Source organism: Pseudopipra pipra, chromosome 2 (genome assembly GCF_036250125.1).
Source record: "Pseudopipra pipra isolate bDixPip1 chromosome 2, bDixPip1.hap1, whole genome shotgun sequence".
Taxonomy (NCBI): domain Eukaryota; kingdom Metazoa; phylum Chordata; class Aves; order Passeriformes; family Pipridae; genus Pseudopipra; species Pseudopipra pipra.
Genome location: NC_087550.1, coordinates 43313173 through 43327730, shown reverse-complemented (window position 1 = coordinate 43327730; position 14558 = coordinate 43313173). Strand labels below are relative to the sequence as shown.

Sequence of the window (14558 nt, the reverse complement as noted above, 5' to 3'; positions counted from 1 at the left end):
AACTGAAACTAAGTACATTTTGACTGGGCTATCCTCTTACCAGCATCCTACTGGATAGTGTTCTCCTTAGTATGAAGAATTCAGAATGTGTTGTTATAACTGAGGTAAGAAGCTCTCTCCAGTAGCACTGTGGAAAAACATTTCGTATTTTCAAAGTAAAAGAATCCCTTTTTCCTAGTGAAACATTGTGTCTTGCTTAAAGAAAACTGCACAGGATCACACTGAGTGGAGAGATTTTTTCCTAACCTTTTTCATATAAAAATAAAACATCAAGCTGAGAGCTGAAGACAAGCAGTGAAGGAGGTTTATAACACAGGTCAGTTGGAGAGTCACCAACTTCTTTCAGAGAAAGTGTAAAATGTACCATGAAATGGAAAATAATAATTCACTCGGCAAGGTCAGTGCCTCCCTGTAGGAGTTCAGCAAAGATCAGTATCTCCAAGGCATTGTTACTTTATTAGCGTGTTTAATTTTGGCCCTGAAAATGAGAAGACTGAACAGAGGTGCCCAGATGACCATTAAAAGTGGTATACCAAGGACTTCTTCCCTAAGGTCATTGGAGATTTCCAGGCACGTAAGGAGGTCTCAGACATACTAATATCTTTAAAGAAATAAGACTAAATTTTCATTTTACCTGCTTCCTCTGAGATAATGCTTTTCTTGGATGAGGAGAGGAAATGAGATCAAATTATACTATCCTTTCCCTAACTCCTAACTTCAAAATTAAAGGCAGCTCTCAAAAATAGCTTTCTAGGTTTTATGATTCTTCAGTTTTTGAGATTCTAGAGTGTACTCGCATCATAGTTTCTTTCCTAAAAACAGGAGTATTAGAAAAATGTTTCTAAATTAAAATTTACAGTACCACCTTATTAATGATGTGTGGGGTTACAGATATAAAGAATAACACCAAATACTGCAAGAGCTCTCCCCACCCCATGCTTTGTGGTTTCTTCTTTGCCTGTAACTTTCTGCTGTTGAAAACACATTCCCTCATCTCACTCCCATGTTGGAGGAAAAAAATTGTCCGCAGCTGTCACCAACCACGCCTTGCCACAGTTTCCAGGCTTTGTTCTTATTTCCAAATACTTCCTAAACTGATTCAGTCACAAGTAGTCAGCTCAGCTCATGGACTATCAATTTGCTGTTTAGATTGAATATAAATCTATTAAGCCCATATGCCTGCTGTGTGCTGAGTGAATTAGGGAGCACCCACTTGAGATACTCTGCTGGCTGCCTGGAACAAGTGGTAATGGAAAGAAATCAGTTTGTTGGTGAGAAGAGCACATCACACTCAAAAAAGAGGCTTTCCTTACTGGGCCGAACATGTGCTTTTCTTGCTTCTCCTCTCTCAACTAGTGTACTTTGCTGCATCTAGCTGAAGAATGAGAGCAGCATCAGTCAATCCCGCTGGAACGTGTTCTGTATCCATCTGTTTGCTTTGTAAATGGCTCCCCAAAGGGGTTCACATGCTGTTTTTCCAAATGGTGCCTATGAAACTCTATCAGTTATTATTCTATACCTAGTGGTGATCTACAACAGGTTTTTCTTGGGATGTCGTTAACTGTCAGCATAAATTGAACAAATATGCAAATGCAATTTACACATTTAATACCACTGTGGAGATGATGATTAAATTACCGTTATCACTTTGAAAACATACTGTCCCATGCAAATAGCTAACAAATTACCCAAGCACTTTGCTCAGACCTTTGCCTAAATAATGTTATTACTTGGCAACTGTGAACACATTTGGTGTCAGACACATTAATAATGCTCTGATCTCATCCCAAAGAAATTATGTCTCAGTTAAACATTTGCTTCACCAGAGGTATAGCAGCCCTGTAGAACACTGTTGACGAACTGCCACTTGTAAGCACTTGAACGTGTCTATTTTTTAATTTCCCTGCGCTCACACAGGTACATCCCAAGCAGTAGCACCCTGGCGTTACAGAGGCCACACCCCAGCATGGATGCACCGAACTGGCAGCAAACAGGGCAGAAAGGGGCTGAGAGGTCGCCTGGAGGTGGGTCTGGAGGTGGGTCATGGCAATGGGGAGCACTGGGTGCTGTGTGGCGCTGGAGCACTGAGTGTTGCTTGGGCCACGTTTCCCTTGTTCACTCTCATTAATGCTGGTCCAGGTGAGCAGGCTGGGGTCTGCACAAGTCAATTTTGGCCCAGTGGGAGGGATGAACCTGGAGGTCAGTATCCCCATTGTGGAGGAATACATTCAGTGCAGATGGTTCTTGCATTCAGCTGCAGTGTGAGCTGCAGGTTGAGCTCCTGGGGCGCATGAGCCTGAGCCCGAAGCAAGATGGTGTGGACTGTCAAAGGGTACTGGGACCTGTGGCGGTGGCCATGTGACCGGACACTCAGGGACACAGCAGGAGCCAAGGACTCCAGACTTTACTCCACTTGGACTGTGAGGGTGTAAAAGCCCAGGGGCTCCTTTCTTTGAGGTCCCTCCTTGCATGCACCAACTCGAGCTGTTATTTTGTTGTTGTACCATGATTAAATTATTATAAGGATTGAGACGTCTGAGGTTCTGCTATGGGAAACCTGCTGGCGTGGCTCCTCAATGGCCAGGCAGGGAAGTTTCCTTAACACCCATCCCAGGACTGTGTGGTCCTGTTGGTCAAGCAGCACAGGGTTCTGCTAAGGTGCTGTGCCACAACACAGTGCTTTCTGAGACCTTCGCCTGAGAGGCTGTGGGAAGCCTTTGGTGAGCTCTGAATGAAGTGGAGGGAATCCACCTGGGCACTTGGGACAGAGCGACCCTGGATGTCCATGCAGACTGGGGAATGAGATGCTGGAAAGCAATGCTGCGAAAAGGGACCTGGAGGTCCTGGTCGACAGCAGGTTGAATATGAGTGAGCAGTGCCCTGGCAGCCAGGAGGGCCAACCCTGTCCTGGGGGGCATCAGGCAAAGCATCGCCAGCTGGTTGAGGGAGGGGATTGTCCCACTCTGCTCTGCACTGGGGCAGCCTCACCTTGAGTATTGTGTGCAGCTTTGGGTGCCACAATATACAAAAGATATTAAGCTAGTAGAGAATGTCCAAAGAAGGGCAACAAAGATGGTGAAGGGCCTTGAGGGGAAGCCATATGAGGAGCAGCTGAGGTCATTTGGTCTGTTCAGTCTGGAGGAGACTGAGAGGAGACCTTATTGTTGACTACAGCTTCCATAGGAGGAGAAGAGGTGGAGCAGGCACTGATCTTTTCTCTGTAGTGATCAGTGACAGGACCTGATGGAATGGCCTGAAGCTGTGTCAGGGGAGGTTTAGGTTGGATATTAGAAAAAGGTTCTTCAAGCAGAGGGTGGTTGGGCACTGGAACAGGCTCCCCAGGAAAGTGGTCACAGCACCAAGCCTGACAGAGTTCAAGAAGTGTTTGGACAGTGCTCTCAGGAACATGGTGTGACTCTTGGGATGGTCCTGTGGAGGGCCAGGAGCTGGACTTGATGACCCCTGTGGGTCCCTTCCAACTCAGAATATTCTGTAACCCTGTCATGAGGTGAGCGCCTCACGGCGGAGGCTGCCGAGCGCGGCGGGACTGAGACCCGGCGGCACGAGAGCTCAGCCCTGGGCGGGCCAGGGCGGGCGCTGTCCCCGCTGTCCCCGCCCGCCGTTGCCTGGGACGCCGTTCACGACAGTGTCGCGGCGGTGCTGCCGTACGGCCGCCGCACGGTTTCCGGCGGGCCGTGCTGATGGCGTCCGGGCTGGAGAGGGAGCGGAGCCGGGAGCAGCGGGAGCAGGAACACCGGGAGGCGCTGCTGGCCCAGGTGGGGGGCCCGGCCCAGCCCGGCCTTGCCCCGGTGCTGCTCAGTCCCTTCTGTCACCCAGGCTGGGCCCTGGGTGGTGCGCGGGGTCAGTGCGCTCCCGGGGGCCGCCCTGGGGGGGAACGCCCTGGGAGAGCCCCTTGTGCGCCGAGGGGAGCCGGGATGCGGCACCGGGAGCGGCAGGACGCAGCCGGGAACTGAGTTTGTGCTTTTTGTCGCTTGTAGTATTGATCCGAGCGGTGTTTCACTTCCTACGTGTTTCTGGGCTTACGCCTTTGAAAAGAGCTAGGGCCGGTCGTCTTTACACCCTCTCTTCAGATTTTTATATACATTGATGACACCACCCCCTCTCCCCGGCCTTCTCTTCTCTAGACTAAACAGCCCCAGTGTCAGACCTTCCTTAAATGAGACATGAGGCAACTCCTCCTTGTCTTCCTGGCCTGTATTTCCTAAAGAGTCTGTATCCCTACATTACAGCATTCTGGTCACTGAAGCAAAGTGGTGTGTGTTTGTGTTAAGAAGTGTTTTTGTGGAGTCATGATGTTACTTGCTTGGTTCTGTGTTGCTGTAGTGAGAGCCAAGACTTAGGAAGCTCCCACTCACAGGTGCTTTGATGGAGTTGCTGTGACTTGGAGACCTGTGCTGATCCTGCTCCATTCTGTTCAAAATCTGCCTGTATGCCATGTTAGGCACTTGTGCTGATTCTTGTTTTAACTTGTAGGTAGAGTGAGTGCTGGTGTCATAAATGGCACATCAGTTGGATGACATGATTCATTTTGAAGTTTGAGGAGTAGGAGATAGATAACTACATAGAAGGAAAAGAGTATGAGGAAGACAGGGTAAGGAAAAAGTATGAGGTTGTGAGGATGGGCTTTTGACGGAAGGCCAGAGTAAGCAGCAACCAAATCTTACTGGGCAAAGATATTTTCACAAAAAAAAAGTAGTGGGAAAACGGCCTGAATAGCTTGAAGTTTACATGTCAGTGCTGTCTTTTCTCAAGGCAAAGCAGAGAGAGGAGTTCATGTAATACATCATATGGGCGTCTCCCTTGTACAGTTGTGGAACTGTTTCTTGTTCTCTTCAGTGATTTCCCCCTTTTTGACAAATAGTTGAAGGGAAATTCCTATAACTTAGTAACAGTGGACCATACTCCCCTGCAAAAGTTTGTTATTGTTGTCTTTTGCTGTATTTGAACTGCTGTATGATGTGCTTAAGAATGCTCATTTGATCAGTTCAACCTCTTGGATGTTCAGAAAATACACTTAACAGGAAACAAAACTTACGTAGGACACCGTTATCCTGCTTTACCTTTACATTTTCTTCTCCACTGGTGCCACTTGTATTTGCTTAGAATCCTAGAACAGCATTGGTTGAAAAGACTTTGAAAGATCATTTGGTCCAACCCCTTGTGGATTAGGGAGTCTAGATGAGATTATCTAGTGCTCTGTTGAGTCATGTCTTGAAAAACTCCAGTGCTGGGGTTAAGGGAACTTTCCTGTCTGACCATCCAGGAGCCAACTCTGGCAGCCACACTCCCACCACCTGAGACTTTTTCTGCCGGGACTGGAGCCCCTTCATAGTGGGTGGCTCCTGTGAGCTGACGGGTGCCCCACTTGACTCGCTACACACCCCACTCACACAGTCAGACCTGGTTTCCTTACCAGTTCAACCCCAGGTTTCCCACAGTAGAGTCTCAGATGTCTGGATCCTTAAGACAATTTAATGATGGTGCAAAACACAAAACCAGCTTGAGCTGGTACTTCAAACAACACAATTCCTGGGCTTTTATACCCTTAAAGTCTATGCAGTCTGATAGTCTGGGGTATTCCTGCTGAGTCCTGGGCTCCTACTGTGTCTTTCAGTGTCTGTTCTCCTGGCTGGTCCCACAGGGCCCCATGCCCTTTGCCGTACAAAGAGTTGGCACAAGTTCATGGCCTCTTGCCTGGGGCTCTCACCATTTCCCACCACCTAGGGCACAACCAGGGGCCTCCACTGCAGCTACACTGAGCTACCAGCACTGAATCCGTTCCTCAACAGGGATTCCACCTGCTATGGAAAAGGCAATGAATTTTGTTTAACCTCTCATCATATTTAGGTAAGTCTCAACTTATGGAGGCAGGAAGGCTGAAGAGGGAGGTTTGGTTGCTGGAGAAACTACAGCAATGAGCCAAAATCGCTCTCACAGGGGAAGGGTTGATGCTGGGGATGAGAGCACTTCTTCATGCTGAGGATGTATGGGGAAAAGGGGACAGGTTGGTTTTGGCAGACTTTGATTTGTTCCTAGAAAGCATGGTATCTTGAGCGTGGCATCTCAAGAAGAACTGAACAGCCTTGGAGAAGGTGGGAAGAAAATATTCAGGGATGGTCATGGTACAGGCTGTTCAAGGACACTAAAGGTTTTGAGATGAGGAAAAATAGGCTGAAAATAAAGTTAATTTGAGAGAGTTTGGTAAAATCATTAGGTGATATGGAGAAGGAAATGGAGAATTGCTGTCTGCTGGTTTCTTTTGACTCAAGAACTAGGTTGTATTAAGGGATTTGCAGGTATTTGTCTTAGAGGAGACAAAAGAGTGAACTTTCAGATGATGCACAGAGAAATTGTAGGATCTCTTGTATAGCAAATACTGACACTCCACTTCCATCCAGAGGATAATAGCCTAAAAGCAAAACTATATGTTGAAAGTTATTGATTGAAAAGTTGCTGAGCCTCAAATTCCTGGAGGATACAGGAATGTTTTGGAGATGGTTCACTTGGACTTAACCCTGTTTTACACTCTTGTCAGGTTCCGTGTGCATTGCTGGACATTTTTAAGTTGGGATACTAGCTTAGATTCTCAGTTCTGAGAATGTCAGAGCTCTCAGAAGTCTAATACAGGGAAACAGAAGGGATTATGATTTGTGAAATACTAGTCACTATAGTTCTTCAAGTCCATTTTTTGTGGAGTGTAGGAAGGGATCTGGAGACAATGACATTGTTTTCTACAGGATATAAGCATTAGAGATGCTTGGTCCCTCTATGACCACTGAGAAACTTCTGTGATGTGACTTTTCAGCTTCCTACTGGAAATGCACATTATAGAGTCTGTGTTATTTTTCCATGGTGTTATCTTTTCACTTCCAAGCAACCTAAAGCCAATTCGGATTCTCTGATTTTCAGGGATTCTCCTGGGTGCATTGGGTAGCACTGAAACATAAATTAATGATCAAATGGTTTTCTTTGCTGCTGCTTGTGAAATTGCTGTGTTCATCATCTTATGTATACCCTCAAACTGTTTTTTTCCTTGCAGTAAGAACTAAAACTTGTAGTAAGGAGAGGACATGTTGAAAGTTGAGAGTTTCCCCCCACCCCCTTTTCTGTACCAGAGTTTTAGAATGTGTTAGCAAAAGTCCTATACAAGTCCATATGGAACAAAGGAGGCTGTAGAGGTTGCTTTATCGCTAATTTGACTGTCAGAGAAATTTAGGAATGAAACTTTTTTTTTTAAACTTATTGCATGTTTCCTCTTCCCATTTATGGACCCAATAACCTAATATTAAGCTATATAAAAGGACAGCATTTTAAGACTTCTCCTGTAGCTACTCTGTTATTTCTGTGAAAAGTCAATTTATCATTTTATAACATGAAAACATGAGGATGTCATAGTTGCCATGTCGGTACTCTGCTGTGTGCAGTTTTGGGTGAACAATATAAGAAAGTTATTAATCTCTTAGAGAGTGTCCAAAGGAGGACAACAATGATGGTGAAGCTGTATGAGGAGCAGCTGAGGTCACTTGGTCTGTTCAACCTGGAGAAGAGGAGACTGAGAGGAGACCTCATTGCAGTTACAGCTTCCTCATGAGAGGAAGAGGAGGGGCAGGAACTCATCTGTTCAGTCTCGTGACCAGTGACAGGACTGAGGGAATGGCCTGAAACTGTGTCAGGGGAGGCTGGATATTAAGTAAAGGTTTTTCACCCAGAGGGTGGTTGGGCACTGGAACAGGCTCCCCAGGGAAGTGGTCATGGCTCCAAGCCTGACAGAGTTCAAGAAGTGTTTGGACAATGCTTTCAGGCACACGGTGTGATTCTTGGTGTTGTTCTGTGCATGGCCAGGACTTCGACTTTGATGATCCTTGTGGGTCCCTTCCAACTCAGGATATTCTATGATTCTGTGAACAGAACTGGGGGAAAACAGCAAGGCTTTATCTCAATGTGTTTTGATTGTCTTGCTTGCAAAGGCAGAAAGAGATGTGCATGGACTTTTCACAGCTGGCTAACATAGTAAAGTCAGTTATTTGGTGGTTGCAGTCCTAGAAGCTCCTGCGTTTTACTTTCGGAAAGACATTTGGGAAGCTGCCTAGGTCTTTGCTTCTGATAATCTGAGAAGTTTTCAGTCATAACTGTACTTCAGCAGCTCTGTTTCTGCAAAGATGAGATGTTCAGCTAACTCACCTTGAGGAGCTTTTTGTTATGAAATATTGAACTTGCACTTCTTTTGAAGAACCAGCATGTCACTGAATTCATTGATTGAGATTTCTCTTTTAAATTTTGGAAGTGTATACTTTTATTTGTGTAGTCTGTCCTCCCAACTGCATTGGTAAAACCCATCAACTGGTAATGTTTATGGTAATGATCAGTAATCAAATAATTAAGTGTTGACATGCAAATTGTTATTAACCTTCAGAAATAGCATCTTGTTTAGATGAGCCTGATAGTTCATGACACTGCTGTTTTGGTTTACAAGTTTACAGCAAGAAAATAATCTGATGTGTGTTTTGGTAAGTGCAGGGATGTATACTTTTCCTAGACATGAACACTTCTTCTCTTGGTAAAATCTATCAAGATTTCATTTGTGGGTTATTCTGGTATCTGTGCTATCATATTTCTGTATTTTAGGGTTGCTCTTCTGTTACTTGTTTTTTTTTCCATGGACTTTGAGTCTTTCACTCTATGGCCTCTGAGGGTGATGTGATTTGACCATTCCTTGTGCAGAAAAACCTGCCTTTTAATTGTTAAGGATTACTGACAGATTGCAAGTATCTCTTGATAACAGTATATATTAATTTTTTTAAAAAAACCTGAGTGTAGTATTTGCTGAGATGATGGATTGCTTTGGCAAGATTTTACAGTTCAGTTTTAGGTGGAAAATTACAGAAATTTCTCCTTAGATAGGAATTAGTAGCCAAACATATATCACTATAAGAGGTTATAGAGCTGTTATTTGTTGGAAGGTGCTTCTGTGCTGTAATACTAAGCACCTTCTTTTTGTTCTTTCCCTTATAAATCCTTTATGAAGTGTTATATCCCTGACTCTTTGCTGAAAGAAATAAGCATGTCAGCATTACTATATTCAGTTAAATCTGTGATATTAGGAGAATAGCAACACTGAGCAATTAATGCTGCCTTTTCACAAAAAGTTTTCAGACTTTTGACAAAGCACCTCTCTATGCATTTTTGCAAGCAACATCTTTGTTGCACCTTTTAGAAGGTGAGCAATGAAGACAGATGTCTTCAGTTATATCCTGTAAGGCCTTCCTCTAGAGCTTGCTTTGCCACTGGAGTGGAGAGGTCCTACATTAACATGAAATACCCATCTACAGTTTCCTAGCAGGAGTAGCTACCCTACTGCTATCTGCTTATCTGTTGTGTCTGTTCCAGCAGAAACAGTTACTGCCTCCCAGATGTTTCTGACCGAAGGCTGACATCTCCTACAGCCAACTCTTTAAATCACATCTGACTTTTCTCTAATGATTATTGATTGCAAGAAGCTTAAATGATTGAAATAATGGTTCTCTCAGTGACCTGTCTTCTGTACCTTTTGGCAGGTGAAAATGACAAAGAGTGATGACGTTTCCATCTGGCACAGCTGTGTCTGGAGGTGGTGGTGGTACAGGCGCTCTGACTCAGTTGCGATTTGGCAAGTTGGGGTGGAAGTTAAGCTCTTTCTTGTGTTTCCGCTGCTGTCCTCCTCGGGAAAGCTTTGTGGATTTAACAATAATTGGAATATTGAGAGTAGAAAAATAGTCTTAAGTATTTGCAAAAATAAGTGCGTTTTTCGCACAGAGAACTGCAAGGAAGGTGTGTTCAGGTTCCCTCAAGGTAAGCACTCATATAACCAAGGCTCTCTGGCTCTGAGCTTTGGGGTGATGGAAGGTGGGAGGGTAATACATGCCACAGCAACCTTTCTGATAGCAGATTATCAAAACAATTAATTGAGTGGAGGGGTTTGTATGATAGGATGGGAGGTGGTCCTGAAATTAGAAAGAAAAGCTCACTGTATGTATTTTGGGTACCTTATGTTGATGTCTGAAGGACTGGGGATTTTTTTAACTTTTCTAACAGAAAGCTGTTGCTGAAAGGAGGTTTTTTCCACACTTCTCCCCAAAGTGCACATTTCTTTCTTTGTTCCTTGTGCTTAACTAGTAGCTTTGATGACCTTGCCAGAGTGGCAGCTTGTAAGCTTGATCTGTAGGAAGCTACACCCTGCTTTTGGTGGGATTTTGTGTCAGGGTAGTCCTTGAAGTGGCTTCTCCTGAGGCTACAGTGCAAGGATAGGCCTGGGTGGGTAAGGTTGGTGGGATCATGTGAGGGGGAGTGCAGAGAGGAGAGGCATGGGAGTGGAGCCCTGCCCTTCACTGACACATAGACATCTTAGCTGTTGCTCTTTGTGTTGAATGTTTTTATCATGCTGTATTGATCTGATTTGTGCTGTAGAGTTTCTCCTGGTGGAGAAAAGGTGACTTTTCTTCTTTTGGATGGAGAACTTGACTATTGAATGGTGGGGATTATTGTCTGAAGAACTGGAAATTGACCACAGTTAAAGATAGAAAATTACATGGTCTCTGTAGTGGTCTTGAAAACTTCCTCTGACCTTGGTGAGAACTGAAATGGTAAATAGAATTGGGGTCAGGAAAGAGTGTTGGTCAAGGTTTCTGTGAGCTGAGGAGGGAATTTTGTATCCCTAGTTGACATCCCATCATCCATTCTGGACATCCTTGGGGATTGTTGTGTAACAACCTCCATTTATTGTGTGACCTAAATCTGTTGGCTGTTGGCAGTGTCTTTGATCTTTTCTGCTTCTTCCTGGCGTGGCGTGGTGTAATTTTTACAGGTATTGGTGTTTGTGTCTGCAGTGCATTACAGGCTGCTTTGGAGCAAGCTTTATTCTTTGTTTAGCAGATACTGTTGTCAGCAACCGTGCAGGCTGGCTTTAATGACCTGCTTAATGAAAACTGGAAATCACTTTCTTTGAGCTTGGTTTCCTCCCACATCCAGATGGACCTGTGAAATCCAAAACCCTTTTGCCTGTTTGTGGTAAAAACTACAAAGCTTGGCTTTGTTAACCATGGCAAACATTGGTAACATAGTGCTGTAATTATTGTTTTAATAGCACCTTATCAACCAACCGTTCAAAGTGCTTTGCCAGCCTTAGGTTCACCCTGTGTTTGTTGCAAAGGAAACTATGAGCACCTTTATTAGGGTGTCACAGAAGTCCATGATGTAGCTTGATGCTTGCCCTTCTTGACAGGTTGTTACTTGTAATGGTTCTCTCTGTTCATGTGTATCTTGCACAGTCATTTGCATAATTGTTGCATTAGTCTTGAAATAGAGATATTTCAGAAATGTAGCATCTTGTATTTATGGAGAAAAAACTTAAAAATATTGCAGTGATGACTTAAAATGTACCTCATGTTAAGTACTCGTTTGTAAAGGGGAAAGGATAAATTATTGGATATTTTTGTGGTATGATAAGTATTCATGAACCTTAATGTGAATTAAATGCTTGAATTCCTGTGGGTTGACCTTCACAAATAGAACAGTAAGTATGACAGGGGATTTAATTAATTTTTCCTTCTTTTCTACATTTTATGAGATGCTAGTAAGCCCTGCATGTTTATAAAAGACAAGTAGAATATAAAGGTAAGTTTTGAAGCTAATGAAGTAATGTAGACAGATTTTCCTCCTCATCCTCACTTGAAATAATTGTGTGTGTGAGAGGGGAAAGCATCACCAACAATAAAAAATGAATATTGTAATTTGAGGGAGCTAGATAGTTTTTAGAGATAGAAAGATTCAGAGGGTATCACTGCTAACTCTCTAGTCTTGGGTTAAAATGATAATTAATGTGAAAATATAACTTCTTTCATATTTTTAAATCTCTAGGCAGCTTTCTTTAGTATTGTTTTATGTATATATATTGTTAAGAATCTTCTATATTTTGCATCTTCATCTAAGAAAAAACAACCTTTCACCTGATGCTTTTGTTTCTGTCTTTCTCTTAACAGCATGGTAGTTGATCTGCCACTACAGATTCATCTTGCCCAATTCTGTTTCATTTAGTATTCGGGAGACAACAATCTGTAGTCTGATGATGATTTCTAGTCAATCTGTGTTCTAAATATGTGTTCTTCAGCCAAAATGATGATCCACCTCTTTCATTAGGATCATGTATCTCAATTACCTAAGTGCTTGCCTTTTTTTTTCCTGTTTATTTTAGATATAATAAAAAGTATAAAATCTTCTTTTATACCTTATTTGTAATATTAACCTCATTTTAGGCAATATTTATTTCTAACTGTGGTAGCATGAAGGAAATAGTAATTTTATTTAAATATACTTTTTATTATAGGGAAGGATGAGGCTAAATCTCCTGTGACAGGCAGAGAGCATACTCAATGAAGACGTGTTGACAAGCTGATCTTGACTGGCCTTTATTTGAGGCCTTTGTAGATTTATATGCCTGAGAATTGCTAAAGGGGTTGAAGGGAACTGTTGACTCCAGCTACAGTTCTTTCTCAACCAAAAGTGAAATGGAATGTTCAAAAAGCCTGTCCTTTTCTCAGTCTGCATCTTGGCAACGTGATTTCTGTTTACTTTTGGAGCAAATGAGCTTGGAGTCTGTTTTTGTTTTTATTTTTTCCCATCTAGAACCATATTCAGGTTCCCTTTATCTCCACTGTTTCATCTCTGTCCAGTTATAAATTTAAGTTTGGAGTATATGGCTTGTAGACATTTTGTGAGTTGCATAGCTGAAGTTATTATCCTTCTCTTGTCCCTGGATGTGCCATGTTTAGTTATTTTTTTTTAGTCAAATGAATGTATTTTTAAGACAAAAGGGTCAACATCATCTAAGTGGACTAGAACAGAAGATATCAGTCAGTGATTTCTGCATGAATTTTTAAGGGTGTTGTCCCAGATGCCTTAGGGTGGCCAGGGTTAGCCAGTGTGCTCTCTGGATCATAGAGGGATAGCAGGAAACACGTCTGCATTTTTTTGAGTCCTGGGTGGTTTTGATGACTCTGTGTTATGCTTAACAACTGTTTCATTCTCACTGAATTATAGTCCTGCTTATTCTTTTGTTGTTTTGTTTATTTGTAAACTGGAAAATTATTTTGATATTGAAATAAATTACTCAGTGTGTTCTTAACTCATTCTTTATCTTTGCCTTTTATATTTTAAGAGGCAGCATTCACCTTTGTAGATTGTCAGCTTCATTCTAGAGGTGGAAGTCCAAGATTTGGCCTCTTTATTTGAGCAGATTTATACTATTTTTTGTTTTGCAGTATTCCTTTGTTTAAAATCAGAAGTGTGGGTACCAGCTTTGCTTTGCTTGCATTTAAGTGCATTAAAAATTTTATCTCCTGGAGTTTCTAAGAAAGTAGACAAGAAAGGTTTTAAAGGGTGCTTTGTTTCGGCACAGATATGTAGTATTTTGATTTTTTTTTTGCTTTATTTAATTTTTTGTTCTTTGTGTTGTGCCACTTTCGGTAGTGCTGGCGACAACGTTAAAAAATACAACAGCAGTCCTACCTTGTGAATTAGTGCTTTTTAAAAAAATATCCTCTTAATCTTACCTTTTTTGGCACGTATTTCTGTTCCCTGAACCCTTACAGTATATTGGTCATCTTCCTGCAAGCATTGTTTGCTGTCAGGACAAAAGCTGCAGATTTCCTTCTTGACTGTATCAGAAAGGGAGAAACTGGCCTGTGGTAGGGAGGTTGTGCAGTGCACAGGCATATGTGTAGAGAGCTAATAGCTGACCAGGAGGAACAACTTCAACTAGCTGTCTGATCTCCTGAGATTTTTGTTTGTTTGTTTTAAATATTGGTCTTTTTAAAACTTGTATGCGTTCTTTTGGCTTATGTTTGACAACACTTTCTGGTGAAACTTGGTGTTTCAGGATAAAAATTCCAAACTCCACCTTTTGTTTTGATTTTAGTTATTTTAAAAGAAAACCCTCAAACAAATAACAAACCAAAAGCACTCTCAAACTTGCAAGACTTATCTAACACAAAATCAGGGGTGTAATAATATAAAATAACTTTCCTCCTGTTTAATTAGGATCTGCTGTATTGCACTTTGGGACAAAGAGTTTTCTAATGACAAGTTATATTAAGTAAACTTGCTTCTGAAAGTTTCTGCTGGAAGTAATCGAGGGAACTTCAGAAGCTGAAAAAAAATAATTCTTTTATTTATGAAGCTTATAAAAATCCTTTCCAGGAATTGAAACTGCCTGCAGTGATGGCTGTTTTTTTCAGAAGCAGTAGTGAAAGTATTTCTAGTTTTATCTCCATAACCAGAAAGGGAGGAACATTCTGCAGCCCAAAATGCTAATCCTTGTATACTTGTATACTCCTTCAGAATATTTGTGTGGATTTCTGCAGTTTCAAGGTTTGTATCTGGCTGAGATATTTTCAAAGTTGAATGTGCTCAGAGATAGGCTTGTTAACAGATGGTGAGCTGTGCTTTGCAATACCGTAATTGCCCAGAGAATTTTTTGAACTAGAAACTCAGAAGTCCACTGTATC

The 14558-nt window shown here is 42.3% G+C and overlaps 1 protein-coding gene across 1 annotated transcript in view; it reads left to right on the top strand.

The window, feature by feature from the left end:
• The first annotated feature begins 3658 nt into the window (after positions 1 to 3658).
• CWF19L2 (CWF19 like cell cycle control factor 2) overlaps positions 3659 to 14558 on the top strand; it is a 70729-nt gene continuing 59829 nt past the window's right edge. The window contains exon 1 of the mRNA XM_064645214.1: positions 3659 to 3776. Within this exon, the coding sequence (XP_064501284.1) occupies positions 3702 to 3776 (75 nt within the window). The 5' untranslated portion in view covers positions 3659 to 3701. The remainder of the gene's footprint in view (positions 3777 to 14558) is intronic.